This window comes from Gymnoscopelus microlampas (genome assembly GCF_963454915.1).
Source record: "Gymnoscopelus microlampas genome assembly, chromosome: 2".
Classification (NCBI taxonomy): domain Eukaryota; kingdom Metazoa; phylum Chordata; class Actinopteri; order Myctophiformes; family Myctophidae; genus Gymnoscopelus; species Gymnoscopelus microlampas.
Genome location: NC_139939.1, coordinates 43,109,677 through 43,124,829, shown reverse-complemented (window position 1 = coordinate 43,124,829; position 15,153 = coordinate 43,109,677). Strand labels below are relative to the sequence as shown.

At 42.1% G+C, this 15,153-nt stretch overlaps 1 protein-coding gene across 1 annotated transcript in view; it reads left to right on the top strand.

Moving 5' to 3' along the window:
• cacna1ib (calcium voltage-gated channel subunit alpha1 Ib) overlaps nt 1-15,153 on the top strand; it is a gene marked incomplete at its 5' end in the record, with an annotated part of 168,381 nt that overhangs the window by 129,627 nt on the left and 23,601 nt on the right. The window contains 2 exons of the mRNA XM_084071481.1: nt 4,441-4,562; nt 5,751-6,260. Coding sequence (XP_083927607.1) covers nt 4,441-4,562; nt 5,751-6,260 — 632 coding nt within the window. The remainder of the gene's footprint in view (nt 1-4,440; nt 4,563-5,750; nt 6,261-15,153) is intronic.

The window sequence follows — 15,153 nt, the reverse complement described above, 5'->3', positions numbered from 1 at the left end:
GTGAAAAATTTGGGGCAGAGGTTCTGCTCTGGTATCCAGGGACTGTGTGTGCACAGTTTGGCTGCGAGCAAGCCAACGGTGCCGGAGATTAGCTGTACACAGACAGATCGAATGACGGGCGGACACACGGACACACGGACGGACGGACAGGGGGTAAAACATACTCTCTCGCCATGCCTTTCGGCCTGGCGGAGACAATTAGGAGGCAGGTAAAATACAGTTGTGCAGACAATTGATAGCATTTACATACAGTGGTGGAAGAAGTACTCGCATATTTTACTTAAGTAAAAGTAGCAATACCACAATATAAAAATACTCTGTTACAAGTAAAAGGCCCGTGTTCAAAATGTTACTTGAGTAAAAGTACAAAAGTATTGGCAACACAATATACTTAAAGTATCAAAAGTAAAAGTACTAAAATGTTTGAAAATAGCCGATCTACAAGCTCACAACGTGTCGCAAAGCGACGCGTTGTGAGCTTGTAGATCGGCTATTTTCAAATAGCCTATTTATTTAAAATAGGGCTGAAGTGGTTAATGTATGTTTTTATAATATAATAATTTATATCTGCAAAGTAACTAGTAACTAAAGTTTTCAAATAGTACAATATTTGCCTCTGAGATGTAGTGGAGTAGAAGTAAAAGTATTGAAAATGGGAAATACTCCAGTAAGTAAAACATCCTCAAAAGTGTACTTAAGTACATTACTTGAGTAAATGTATTTAGTTACTTTACACCACTGTTTACATCTAGGCATATGTTATCAAGTCATTAATTTAGGCATGGACAGCGCATAATGCATATCCGACATATTTAATTAGGCCAATAATACTCCAATAATAATAATAGATCAACTCACGTCGTTGTTCTGGGTCGATGCTTTCCCTGCAGTTTGTCGTTTGTTTTTTAATGTGAGGTGCTAACAAGTCAATTTTCATTGCCAGACTTTTACTTAAGTGAAACATTTGAGTACTTTCCCCACCACTGTCCAATACTCCCGTTTTCTATTCTGGTTTTGACATACAATGATAGCAAACTCATCTTTCACTGGAACTGCTGCTGTCACTTTCCATTTTGGAAGATAAGGAAAGAAAAAATAATAAACAGCGTGGGCGCGGTAATATTGTTTATTTTCCAGCGGGAAAAGTGAGATTTCCTTTTGGATCCGCGCAGCATTGCACACCAAAGAACACAACGATTAAAATCACACCCTAATCCGATTTTTGGCCTATCTAGATTGGAATCCGATTGATTTTAGCAAGTCTGAACAGCGGAAAAACTGGAAACAGTTTTTTTTGCGCATCAGATTTTAACCACATTCCTATAGGTAGTTTGGAATGCGATTCTATTTTTTTTTTAAAGACACTGAAGCCTGATTTCTTCGGTGTCACTCCTTGAAAATAGCTGATCTACAAGCTCAGAATGCGTAGCGATTTAATGCGTTGTGAGCTTGTACTGTAGATCTAATTATAGTGAGTGTCTTATGACAAAGTATAAAGTTTTTATTAATCCTGTGGGGGAAATTCAGTTTCAGCTTCATTCTGATGATCATGATGAGCGCTCAGGGGGGAGCTGTTAGGGGTTGATTTGATTTGATTTGATTTATTTAGCACAATGTAAAAAGTGCCAGGAGGAGGCAAGAAGCCCAAAGGACTTATACGAGGCCTGCTCGTATAAGTATACCTATGTATAACACAATAAAACATACAGTATATAGAATATATAGAATTTATACAGTATATCCATAACAAGATCATAATTAGCCAACATAGTTGACAATATCACATTTTACAGGATGTCAAATCCATAGAGCCAACCAAGCAAACAGGGAATAGATAGCAATAAAAAAAAGTTTTTAAAAGTTTTCAGGGAATGTGTGATAATGGATGTGATAATCAAATCAAACTTTATTTATAGCATATTTAAAACAACCGAGATTGACCAAAGTGCTGTACAGAGCAGCAGGAGCAACACACAAAGCAAAACACATGTACATGAAAGCAAGTGTCAACATGAGCACAAAACACGTATATGCACAAAAATTTAAATAAAACGTTCAACCTGAAGTGAAGTGAGGCCAAGACTGGGGTTATGTGTTCACGTTTCTTAGTGCCAGTCAGCAGGCGAGCAGCAGCGTTCCGGACCAATTGCAGTCGTCTAAGTGATGACTGTTCGATGCTGGTATATAGGGAATTGCAGTAGTCAAGTCTGGATGAAATGCTGTTTTAGGGGGAGATATGGCTTGACCTTGGCGAGGAGGCGGAGTTTCAAAAAGCTGGTCTTGACAACAGAGCTGATTTGTTTCTCAAACTTGAAGTGCTGTCAAGGATTATGCCAAGATTTTTGGCAGATGTGCGGATGTTAGCGTTAAGGGTGTCCGGGGTGTTGTAGGGTAGGGCCAGGTGTTGATCAAAGATAATTATTTCTGTTTGGTTTTCATTAAGATTTAAAAAGTTACTATCCATCCAGGTTTTTATGTCCTGTAAGCAGTCAAGTAGAGCTTGAAATTAATTATTTGAATTGGGTATGAGGGGGAGGTATACCTGAATATCATCAGCATAGCATGCAGTGAAAGTTTGGACAGGATAGAACCGAGGGGCAGCATATACAGGAGAAAGAGGATGGGGGCCCAGTATAGAGCCCTGATGGACCTGTTGAGGGGGGCTGGGGGTGAAGAGAAATTGTCTAACTGAACGGAGAAAGTTCTATCAGACAGGTATGATTGGAACCATACTTGTGATGCCGACATGGTCAACAGTGGCGAAAGCGGTCGATAAATCACCAGGACAGCAGGGTTACCAGAGTCAAATGTTAAAATTAAATAATTTAAAATCTTCAGAAGAGCTGTTCCTGTGCTGTGGCCTGGTTTTAAACCCGGACTGAAATTTCTCATGAATACCTTGAGAGATTAAAGATGACTGAAGTTGGTTATAAACTATTTTCTCCAGAACTTTTGATTAAAATGGTAATTGAGAAATGGGCCTAAAATTTGACAAAATTGATGGGTCGAGGTTTTTCATTTTGAGTAGTGGGTGCACAACTGCATATCTAAAGGCAGCAGGGACACGTCCTGAGCTGAGACATGTATTAATCAGCAGTAAAACAGTTGGGCCAACCGCACCAAACACCTCAATAAGAAGCCGGGAGGGGATGCTGTCTGTGAGGGGCAATTTGTGGCCCGTAGGTGTAAAACAACCTCTGAGAGTGAGGAGAGAGATATGGGTTCAAACTGGGAGAAATTGACAGGGCAGGTGGATGTAGCTGGGTCAGGAACAGATAATGGGTTAAGTGTTTTGCTGAGGGACACTGCAACACGTACACCGGTCCGGGCAGACCGAGGGGGCGAATTCCACTGACCCTCTGTTTACCAGACGGCCTCTCTACCCACTGAGCGAAAGTTGAGCATTATGTCTTTATACATTATTACCACAGGAATCGATTCCGAAAGGTCGACGATGTCCGAATACAGAGATCTGATCTCTTGCAAATAACATCATGGATGGACAGTTTGAGAAACAAATTGGATGTGCCTGCAGTTTGAACAAAGCCTAAGCCTATGGTTTCACCGCCTTAAACAAAGCTCACCGTTAATGAACGCTCCAAGCTTTGTGAACTTGCTCTTTGCAACCGTTGCCCCGGGAAACAGCAGAGAAACAGCTATTAGTTATTAACGAGCTAAGCCACAAATGATGTCAACAAGATTATTGTTTTCAATTTGCAAGAGGTGCAAACAGTTTACACATGTTTCCTAACTAAAATAGAATAGGAAAATAGAACAGACTATTATGTGATAAGTTTGTTAACCCATTAAACCCCGGGAAAGCATCTGTCTCATTTTAGATTTCATTGGCTATTCAAAAATTGCAGATATACAGTACAAGCTCATAGCCGCGCTATGAGCTTGTAGATCTGCTATTTTTGGACAATCGTGAAAATGTTTGGAATTCTTTGAATATAATATGTTTTTAAAGCGATTTTTTTTAACTCAAATCTTTGCTTCTGGGGGGTCCCTGGAACAAAATAGTTTGAGATGGTGGTCCGTGGCCAAATACATACAGTACAATTATGGGGGTCCTTGACATGAAAAGGTTTGAGCACCACTGGTATAGCAACATACGTTTTCAGAAAACTGTTAGGATTCAGAAGACATTTGTAGAATCTGCCTCAGGTCTTATTTAAAGAAACGGTCCAGCAATTCCAGCTTCAAACATCTCCAGTCAAAATCAATGGTTGTTTGAGGCATGGACATGGCATCATGGACAACACGTCACACCCTCCCCCGGCCCCCTTTTTTTATTTGTTTAAAAATCGAACCCTGCTTACAACCCTGCTCATGTAAACTTGCCTGAGTAGAAGTTCCGCTTTTTATCATTGAGGAAAAACATTTCACCATGCACTCCCTGTGGATTTTTTTATCTTATTTTTTGGTTCCCTCTCTCAGTGTGTAACGCAGACTACCCATGTGAGGGCATGAGTCGCCACGCCACCTTCGAGAACTTTGGCATGGCCTTCCTCACCCTCTTCCAGGTGTCCACCGGTGACAACTGGAACGGAATCATGAAGGTAAAACACATCTTCCGACCAAGTACACACCATGGAGCGTGGTAACAGTAGAGGGTGTGTAATTGATACATGTATTATTATAACTAGACCATACCCGGTCGACGCATCCGTGGGGGGATATGCGCACATGATCTGGCAACCCGGGAGGCGACATTGTTTGACACATAAACGCTAATAAGAAGCTGAGATTTGATGAAATTGAAAAACGGGCTTCACAGTTAAGTTCAGATGGTAATGGTCAATAGCTGTGTGCAAAATCAGAGCAATTGGTCCAGCCACTGAGGAGAACCGGGTAGCTTCACCTACTCACCGAGGTTACTAGAATTATAGTAGGATAGTAGGATAGCCATGTATTGATTGCTTATTGGTTAGAGTCGTGCTTGAGTGACATTCCACTGAATCCCTGCCGTCGAGCATAGTAACCCCTTATTTGAGCCATTTACCTACAAGAAGACTGAGGCAGCTGCCATATTTGAATATTTGTAATATATAATTCACGTAATAATAAAGGTTAAAATATCTCAGTATTTAATCCCATATTAGATTTTCTCTGCATTGCATTTGAGTGTGATTGTGCCAAGAGCCATTGACTGTGAAGAGGATAGCTCTCATCCGCTGTCACTCTTCAATAAGTCGCTTTTTGTAACTTGAGTATAGTATTTATGAGATTGCTTTAATTGCACAGCTTTCAAATAATAAAAGCATGGTGACATGACACTATTCTGATTCCCCTCTCTCTCGCTCGCTCTCTCTCTCTCTCTCTCTCTCTCTCTCTCTCTCTCTCTCTCGCTCTCTCTCTCTCTCTCTCTCTCTCTCTCTCTCTCTCTCTCTCTCTCTCTCTCTCTCTCCTTTCTTCATTGTGCTTGTTTCATGTGCTCCCACATTTTTCTTTTCCTCAGCTATTTGTCTTCCTATTATGATTTTATATATTTTATGCTTTTTTGTTTTTTGGAGTTGTATATTCTGTATTTGATGCTTTTGTGTCTACATTTGTAATGCTGTACAGCACTTTGGTCGGCCTTTGGTTGTTTGTAAATGTGCTTTTATAAATAAAATTGACGACTTGACTTGTTTCCACTCTCCTCCATTTTCTCTCCATCCACATCTCTATTCTCTGCTTTCCCCCCACCTCCATTCTGACTCTTCCTGGCATCTCTCGACCCCCCCCCCCCCCCCGCCCCTTACCAGGACACACTGAGGGAGTGCCCCCCGGGGCACCCGCCCAGCGACTACGGCTGCAGTCCGGGCCTGCAGTTCATCTCTCCCATGTACTTCGTGTCGTTCGTGCTCACCGCCCAGTTCGTGCTGATCAACGTGGTGGTGGCGGTGCTGATGAAGCACCTGGACGACTCCAACAAGGAGGCGCAGGAGGACGCCGAGATGGACGCCGAGATCGAGCTGGAGCTGGCCCAGGGGGGCCTCTGCTGCATGATGGGGGGCATCGGAGCCATCGCCGGGGCCTCCGCCGTGGCCGTGGGCGTGGGAGGTGGCGGAGGCGGAGGCGGAGGCGGCGGGGGTGTTGGCGTTGTTCTAGGAGGGAGTGGGGGTGGGGCTGGGGTTGTTGTTGGAGGAGGAGGAGGCCACGTTGGGGTGACGCCGCCGCCAACGAGAAGAGGAGGTGCAAGAGGAGGAGGAGAAGGAGGAGGAGGGCACGAGGGCCAGAGGCATCATCGACGGAGGCTGTACTCTCCCGCTCAGGTGAGTGGGGGACTCAGGGTTCAGCTTTGCCGTTTTGTGATGCAGGGCGGGCAACCACTTGAACCTTAGCGTCCTGCAGTGGTGTAAAGTAAATAAGTACATTTACTCAAGTACTGTATTTTGAGGTATTTCCAATTGTCTATACTTTTACTTCTACTCCACTAACATCTCAGAGGCAAATATTGTACTTTTACTCCACTACAATTATTTGAAAACTTTTTGTTACTAGTTACTTCGCAGATATAAATATATTACATTATAAAACATAAATTAACCACTTTAGCCCTATTTTATACCTAGGCTATTTGAAAATAGCCGATCTACAAGCTCACAACGCGTCGCATTGGAGTACTTCTACATTGCAGTATTGATACATTTGAGTACTTTTTTCCACCACGAGCGTCCGTCCCTATTCTGGGACAAAAAATTGGCAAAAATGGCCGACCTACAAGCGTCTCACAACGCAAGCTTGTAGATCGGCTATTTTCTGCAAAGATATTTAGTGTAGAGATATTTAGAGCACAGGAGGGGGCCTAGTGTAGAGCCCTTGGGGATCCGGTCAACTAGGCATAGGATTTAAAGTGGATCCCCAGGCAGCCAGTGCAAGAAAGGAAATATAATCATTTCAGGTTTGTAATGGAGGATTCCATGCAATCAAACAGGAATATTGGGGATCATGGATATCTGTTATTTATGAAAAACATTCTTGGTCAGCAAACATTTAATGGTTATTTCAGATTATCCATCTGCCTGCATAATCCTTTTTCTCCCCAATATCTCACCTGCTCTGACCCATGGGAGTCTGTGCAGCCAAAAGTATTTTCCGTGCTATCTGGTACAGCTCCTTGAGGGTTTTGTGGCCATCAGAAAGGAGTAGTTCACCCAAACAATTACTTATTTTCTATCAAATACACACCCCATGAAGACTTGAATTCATGGATAATTTTAGTTTTTGTTGCATTCCTAAGCCAATAATTTGATGACCGGAAAAGATGCTAATGTCTCCGGTAGGAGACTCTTTGAGTCTCCTACCGGAGCCGCCACCGGTCATCAAGTTATTGGCTCAGGAATGAGACAAAAACTCCATGAGGTGAGTAATCGATAGAAAAAGGTCATTTATCGTATCGCGATATATCGTCCCACGATATATTGCGATACGTTTTCGTGACGATTTGTATCGTTTTGGGGGGAAAAGAAATATTGTTTTTTTTTAAACAATCATTATAATCAGGCATGCAAACAGCCCCGAGGTGAAAAGGGTGACAACATGTTGTTGTTTTTTTCGGGTCAGGTGTCACACTATTGCCCTATTTGGATTGAAAACGGCTATTGTGGCTGAAAAGCTACAAGTTTGCATGTCTGAATAATGCAAAAACAGAATTATTTGTTTGCATTTACTTTTTTCCTCCCCCATATATTTTCATAATAAAAAAAGTGCGTATCGTATCGTATCGATATCGTATCGAAGTTGTGAGCCAAATATCGTATCGTATCGTTTGGTGAAATTAGTGTATCGGCACACCCCTAGAGCGAACTATCCCTTTAACTTCAACTACTCACTCTAATATTTGTAATAGTTTGCAATTATGCACATCCTCCGCAATCTTTCTTTATGAAAGGGTCAAAGCAAGGATGTTTGCAATTTTGGGCATCTATCATCGTTTTCACGGTCCGCCTACAGTACAGTGCGGAACACTGTGTTCCATGAAAATTGTGTAGCAAGCTTTGTTTGATGAATACTTTAACAGAGCAAAGACAGAAGAGCTTAACCACTTAAACCCTGTTCAGACATGTTCAACTCCATTCATATTCAAAGGGCTCTGCTATGTGCTGGACTGCCATCATCATATCATCACACTACAGTTCAGATGATTCAGATGTGTGTGACAAACTCCCTCACATTATCTGTAGCTTAAGTGATCCCTGATGATCCCTTCAAAACAATTCCAGTTTTCTGATAGAATGTCCACATTGTGCAGATGGGTCTCCTCATCGTTAACATTACATTATTCACCACTACTAATTAGGGTATAAACTTAACTGAACAGATGCAAGCCTCCTGTATTTCTCAACACAATCACAACCTGGACCTGACTTTTTGGCCCATTCACAGTTGGCCCATTCTGAAATATTAGATAATACCGCAAAACGGATGAAGTTTTGAAAATGAACAGCATCACGCCCCTTCCCCTAATTGTAATCTGATTGGCTCAAAATTGACCTACAGGTGATGGCTAACAACTGATTTTTTTTTCTCCTCGACTACAGCCAAAAATACACACCTCCACAGTTCTCAATCCAACTTAACAGCTCAAAGTGGTTGTGATTCGTTGTGGCGGGACTGCAACAGTCTGTCTGTTTAACAGGTACAATAGACAATATGTCTGTTTAACAGGTACAATAGACAATAGACAATCTGCCTGTTTAACGGGTACAATAGACAATCTGTCTGTTTAACAGGTACAATAGTGCTTTGGAATAACGAAACAGGCTGTTGCAACAATTCCACATCCGGACACACTGGACATACTCTGTTTCTGGCAATAGAGGCTGTTGATGGTTACTTGGCTGCACATTCCCTGACACAGTCACACATTTGAGACTCACACTCAAAATGAAGACCCATCATTTGTCGTCTGGCGGTGACAGTGGCAGGGACAGTGGCAGTGACAGGGCTGGCTCCCCTGATTGCTGCAGGCTAAATTCACACACACACACACACACACACACACACACACACACACACACACGCACGCACGCATGCACACTGGCGCGCGCATGTGCACACACAAACACACACACTCACGCGTGCACATGCTCACGCACACACACTAACTCGCGCTCGTACAAACGATTGCATGCATGCACACGTGCACGCCACACACACAATTATAGCACCTTCACATCTGAACAAGTATTTATAGAAGCAAGCCGGCTGGTGGCTGGCTGGTGAGGATGCAATTTACTATGGTGGACGAGATTAGGAGATGGACAGAGAAAGGGCGATAGAGAGAGAGAGATGGAGAAAGATAGAGAGAATAGAGAAGGAAAACAGCAAACCGAAATCAATCTCATACAGGAGAAAGGTGAAAAAGACCAACAGAAAAGGTTAAGAGATGGATAGAGACAAATGCAGTACAGGGAGGGAAAGGAGGGAGTGGCGAGAGAGAAAAGGAGAGCAGAATTAACCCCATCAGGTGAGAGGGGAAGACATGTTGGGGAGAACACTTAAAGCAATGCACGTGGCAGCGAGCTATAGTGACTGAGCTCAATCTGTCTCGAGAGATTAGTGGCTGACTGACTGGCAGACACAACTATAAGTGACTGAATGAGAGAGAGAGTGTCACCGGCGTGCATGCGGCCCCATGAGGGCCGGTGCCGTACGTGTTCGAGAGCTGCACCTGAGCGGCTTAACCGGATTTGTGACCGACTGATTGACTGACTCACTGACTTTTATGGGAGTTGACAGAATCTCCGCAGAGAATCACGTATAATAGAGGTGCAACATTATTTTTTATATATATATATTTAGATTGGCCAATTATTTTTACCCACTTTTTCTCCCCAATGTAGCCGTTATGCTAATTGATTCCTCCCCACACACATTTTGGTGTTGTCACTGCTGTCACTGCCAGCCCGTAGGAGTACATGTAATGACCAATATCACCTGCCCGGCTATCCTCCCTCGAACACGGGCCAATTGTGTTCGTATAGACGCCCGACAAAGCCGGATGCACCACGGTGGATTCAGATTTTTTTTATATGTTTATCTTATCGATATCGAAAATAGTATAACATGAAAAAAACATATGTCTCAATTGAGATTAATCGCAAAAGTAATCAATAGAAAATAATTGATTGTGGAGGCCCTAATGTGCAGTACATGATATGATGTAAAGGAGCTAAACTATTGAGTAACAGAGCCATTGCAGTGCTCAGTCCAGAGAGAGAGAGAGAGAGAGAGAGAGAGAGAGAGAGAGAGAGAGAGAGAGAGAGAGAGAGAGAGAGAGAGAGAGAGAGAGAGAGAGCGCTAGTGCTGGCAGAGAGGACAGAGAGAGATGGCGTGTGGGTGGCCGGCTCAGCCACTGTCTCATTGTGCTTATAGCTCATTGTCTGTCAGCCTGCTGGTATTTTTAACAAGAGGGAGGAGTAGAGAGAAGAGAGAGAGAGAACGGAGATTCTTTTCATCTGTTGTTTTCCGTATGTGCGTCTGTTTTTCCAACTTCCTCCTGATTAGCCAACAAACAACTGTTTAATCATGGTGATCCAATGCAGTTGGCATGTATGTTTGTGGGTATATGTATATATATATATATATATATATATATATATATATATATATATATATATACAGTATATTATACACATATGTTTGTTTAGGCTACCGTACAGTATAGATTAGCATCCGTTGTTGCCTGAGGGAGTCCAACGGAGGGTTGGCATATTATGATGAAGGCTGGGTGATAATTACTTTATCACATACGGATATAGCCTTATTTATTCACAAACACGCACTTTCACTTAATAAGTTAATAAATAGATTAAGTACAAAATGGTGCTTTTAATTGTAGCTCAGGAGATAAGAGCGGCCGCTTGGGAATCGGAAAAGTTCCCGGTTCGATTCCCCAGCTCCCCTTGAGTTGTCGTTGAAGTGTCCATGAGCAAGACACTGATACTGTTGTGTACAGAAATACGCTCGCTGCGAAACTGTGCACACACACTCCCTGGATGCCAATTCAGAACCTCTGCCATTTTTCACATGGGCCTTTTATAGCGCCACCAGGAGGCCGATTTGTGCAAAACATTTTTTTTTATATTACTCCTACAGATTTTATCCAAACATCACGCAAATCGGTACACAGTATCTCTATAGTCATGTGATCAACATAGATCTGTCCGATTTTCCATATTCCATCCTGATTGGCTAAGATTGGCTTCCAAAGTTTGCAGGATTGGTTTTGAACAAAATGCCTCAAATCATCTACGCAGCATGCGATTTCTGTGAAATTGTGCACGCACATTCCCACTAGGCTGGGGAAGAAATGCCACTTGAAAATGTTCAAATCAGCCTCATGGTGGCGCTATAACAGGCCGATTTGCGTTTTTACCTATAACTGCACCGATCTGCGTGAAACTTTGCACGCACTCTCCCTAGAGGCCAAGGAAAAACCTTTGCCATGCATTTTTCACATCTGCCTTTTAGAACACCACCAGGAGGCTGACTTTTGTAAAACAAATGTTTTGCTATTACTCCTTCAGAATCTGTCCAAAAATTACGCAAATCGGTACACAGTATCTCTATAGTCATGTGATCAAGATGGAAGTGTCCAATATTTCATATTCCATCCCAATTGGTTAACATTGGCTTCCAAAGTTTGCTGGATAGGTCCGTTTGAACAAAATGCCTCAAATCATGGAATCCCGGGAATTCGGGTTTTTTTACCATCCCGGGAATTCACTTCGGTTCCCGGGCTTCCCGTTTTTTTTTTTTCTTGTTAGAAATTAATACTAATTAGTAGAAAGCCCCATCTACAGCGTGGAGGAATTACTATTATAATTAGGCAAGTTACTTGCCGCGTTGCCGACCAGGGCAGGGTCCCATCGTCCCGTTGTGAACCAATATGGGACGCACTGAATGAATGTAACAGTAATGAACAAAATAAAACACAAGTGGCCGTGATGCCCCATGCCTGCCCTGCACAGTGCGCACGCTGATTTCACTGTTTCCTCTGCTGTCAATATGGTAGACACCAGTTGACTAGTCAGATTCAACATCATCAAGTGAAACGCTGCATAAACAGTAGGCCTAGGTAGGTTTGATCGAGCCTATATTCCAGCTTAAAATGTGCACAAGCCAAGCAATGCTTTTGATAGAGAGAGAGGACAGACCGGAGAGCTGAAGAGAGAGAGAGAGCAAGAGAGCGCGCGAGAGAGAGAGAGAGAGCGCGAGAGAGAGAGAGAGAGAGAGAGAGAGAATTAGACCGATGTGGTCCGATTTTTTTATCATCATTAATGTAGCCTACCCTACCTACACTTGCATTTTAGAACGTTCAAACTACCATTTTACTAGAACTACCCAGTAGAACAAGTGAACTGCACAACAGCTGTCTGTCTCATTGATTGTCAGTGCTGGCAGCGCATGCATGTGCACATCAAAATCACACTACAAAACCCCACATTTGATCAACAACAAAATATAGATTAATAGACAACATACAGCCAACATCCCAAAATGGAGTCTTATAATATCCAGCAAGTAGCCTAATATAAATTAATAACTGCAAACAAATGACAAGTTTAGGCTATCAAATCAATATCTTACAAAAGTAGAGAAAAGCTGTGACCTCACCGGCGCTTTGATGGACAATAAATACATATTCCTTTTGCAAATTCTCTTGTCAATAATGATACAAATGGAACGTTTCTTTCAGCAGCTAGAGTTTGACATTGTTTGAGTGCGTTTTGAGCGCAGCTCCTCGTTAAGTTAATTGTCTTCACCCGCTGCGCAACAGGGCAGATCTCCGCCAGGGCAGGGCACTATAGGCTATTATATTTATATATTATATTTATATGATTTTAAAAAATCAAATTAAGTCATTATTAGTGCAAGTTCATAGGTGGACACAATAGGGACATTTGGGCACCTCGGTGTAAAATTGGCTATTTAAGTATATAAATGCATTTTAGTGGGCACTTTTTTTTTTTTTACCCTTTAACGGGAATTCCCGGGAAGCCCGGGAAAAGGTCTGAAAATTCCCGGGAATTAAAATTAGCTATTTCCCGGAAAATGTTAAACCCTAATGAACGCAACGTGCGATTTCTGTGAAATTTTGCACACATATTCCCACTAGGCAGAGGAAAAAATGCCACCCTTTTCACATTGGCCTGTTATAGCGCCACCAGCAGGTCTAATTTAGCAAAACACATTTTCGTAACAAAATGCCTCAAATCATGAATGCAGTGTCCGATTACCGTGCAAGGCCTAAGAAGAAATGCCGCCTCTTTTCACATTGGCTTATTATAGCGCCACCAGGAGGCCACAATAACCTACCTGACCTGGCGGTGACCTGTGCTCCGAGGAGCACTTTTTCTAGTTGTCAGTGCAATGGCAATCAAAAAAGTGCCCATTCAGTCAGTGCGAATGTGTGAGAAAGTGAAAGTGAGAAACAGTGAAAAACAGCCTAAAAACCCTACCCTAGGAATGTCATTCATTAGAGGTCAGAGTCTTTGAAACATCTATTTATTATGGGGCCAGGCTTCCAGCATGGACCCATATTGTTATTCGCATTATTCCGTTTCTTCTTCTTCTGCCACTTTTGGCAGTTCTGGCTGAACCGTGCAGTCGCTTTTTATGAAACTCGGCCATATGATAGATGGTCATGAAAAACGATCAAGAAATAATTCTCACAATCTTTCGTCAAAAGGTGGCGCTATAGCACTCAATTGAAAAATGCCAACTTTGAACAGGTACAACTCATGCCGTGTTTGACCTACAGCCATGAAACTTCGATGCACACATGCGTCTCCTCATGCTGAACAACTTTCACACTCTGACTTTTGACCTCTGACCTTTAGATCTCCCACCATTTGGAATTATATGAAAAACAGTTAAAACCTATCTCCTCCTGGGATTTTTGAGTAATCTGCACGAAACGTTTTACACATGAACTTTGGACCTATACCAAAAAACGTTTGCAAAATATCTTCCATAAGTGAAAAAATGAAGCTTTAATGAGCCAATGAATATTGCAGTTTTATGACAATTATTCATCTGCCCCTAACACATACATGCAGACTTACCATTCTTTGAAACTTTGCAGAAATATAAAGGGCCATTCCAAATATCACTGAAACCAATCTGACTCCAATTGGTCAAACGGGGGCGCTATAGCAATTTTTTGAAAATGCAAACTTTAAACAGGCAAAAGTCATGCCTCGTTTGGCCGACAGCCATTAGACCTGCTTACACATGTGCCTTGACTAATGAGGAACACATCTATCACGTTGACCAGTAAGCACCGCCCTTAGATTGTCCCCAATCTTGAGCAGTTTGAAAAACACTTAAACCCAGGATTTTTCAGCTATTTGCGTGAAACTGTATGATCTGTGTGATCTCCTTTTTCACAGGTTCTTGTCTGTTGGTGGCTTCTCGCTTAAATGTGTGCCCCACAACCTGAAGGTCACCAGTTCAAGCCTCACTTCGTGCAGACTTCATCTGAGTTGCATTTCACACAACATGACTATCAATGAATACATCTGCAATTGTTAAAGATAACATGAAATACTTAATTGAGTGTTTTTTACATACAGCTGATCTACAATCTCACAACTTTTCAGATAGCAATGAGAGTATGTTTTTTCAATGTATAACATACTTCATTGTGAAAATAGCCAATGTACAATCTGACAACTTTTAATGGTTTGTGAGCTTGTAGATCGGCTACTTTCACTAATTTTGGTTCTGAGGAGATGTACAATTTCTTCATTGGTAAATGGTTTGTGAACGAGTGATCTTAGTGTTAGTGAAACAGGGGCTTGGGTCATGACAGAAGGCAAGAGTTTGTGATCCTCAACAGACAATATCAGCCTGGACAAAGATATAGCACTATAGGTAGTGTTGCAGCTACCTAAGAGTGCTTCATGACCGTAAGGTTGCCGGTTCAAGCCTCACTTGATGCAGACTCATTTAAGTTGAAATGCAAAAAACATGACTCAATCTATTCCGTTTCCATGGCGCTCTCTCTCTCTCTCTCTTCAATCTATTCCATTTCCATGTCTTTCTCTTCAATCTATTCCGTTTCCATGTCTCTCTCTCTGTCTCTTCAATCTATTCCATTTGTCTCTCACTATGTCTCTTCAATCTATTCCGTATCTATCTATCTATCTATCTATC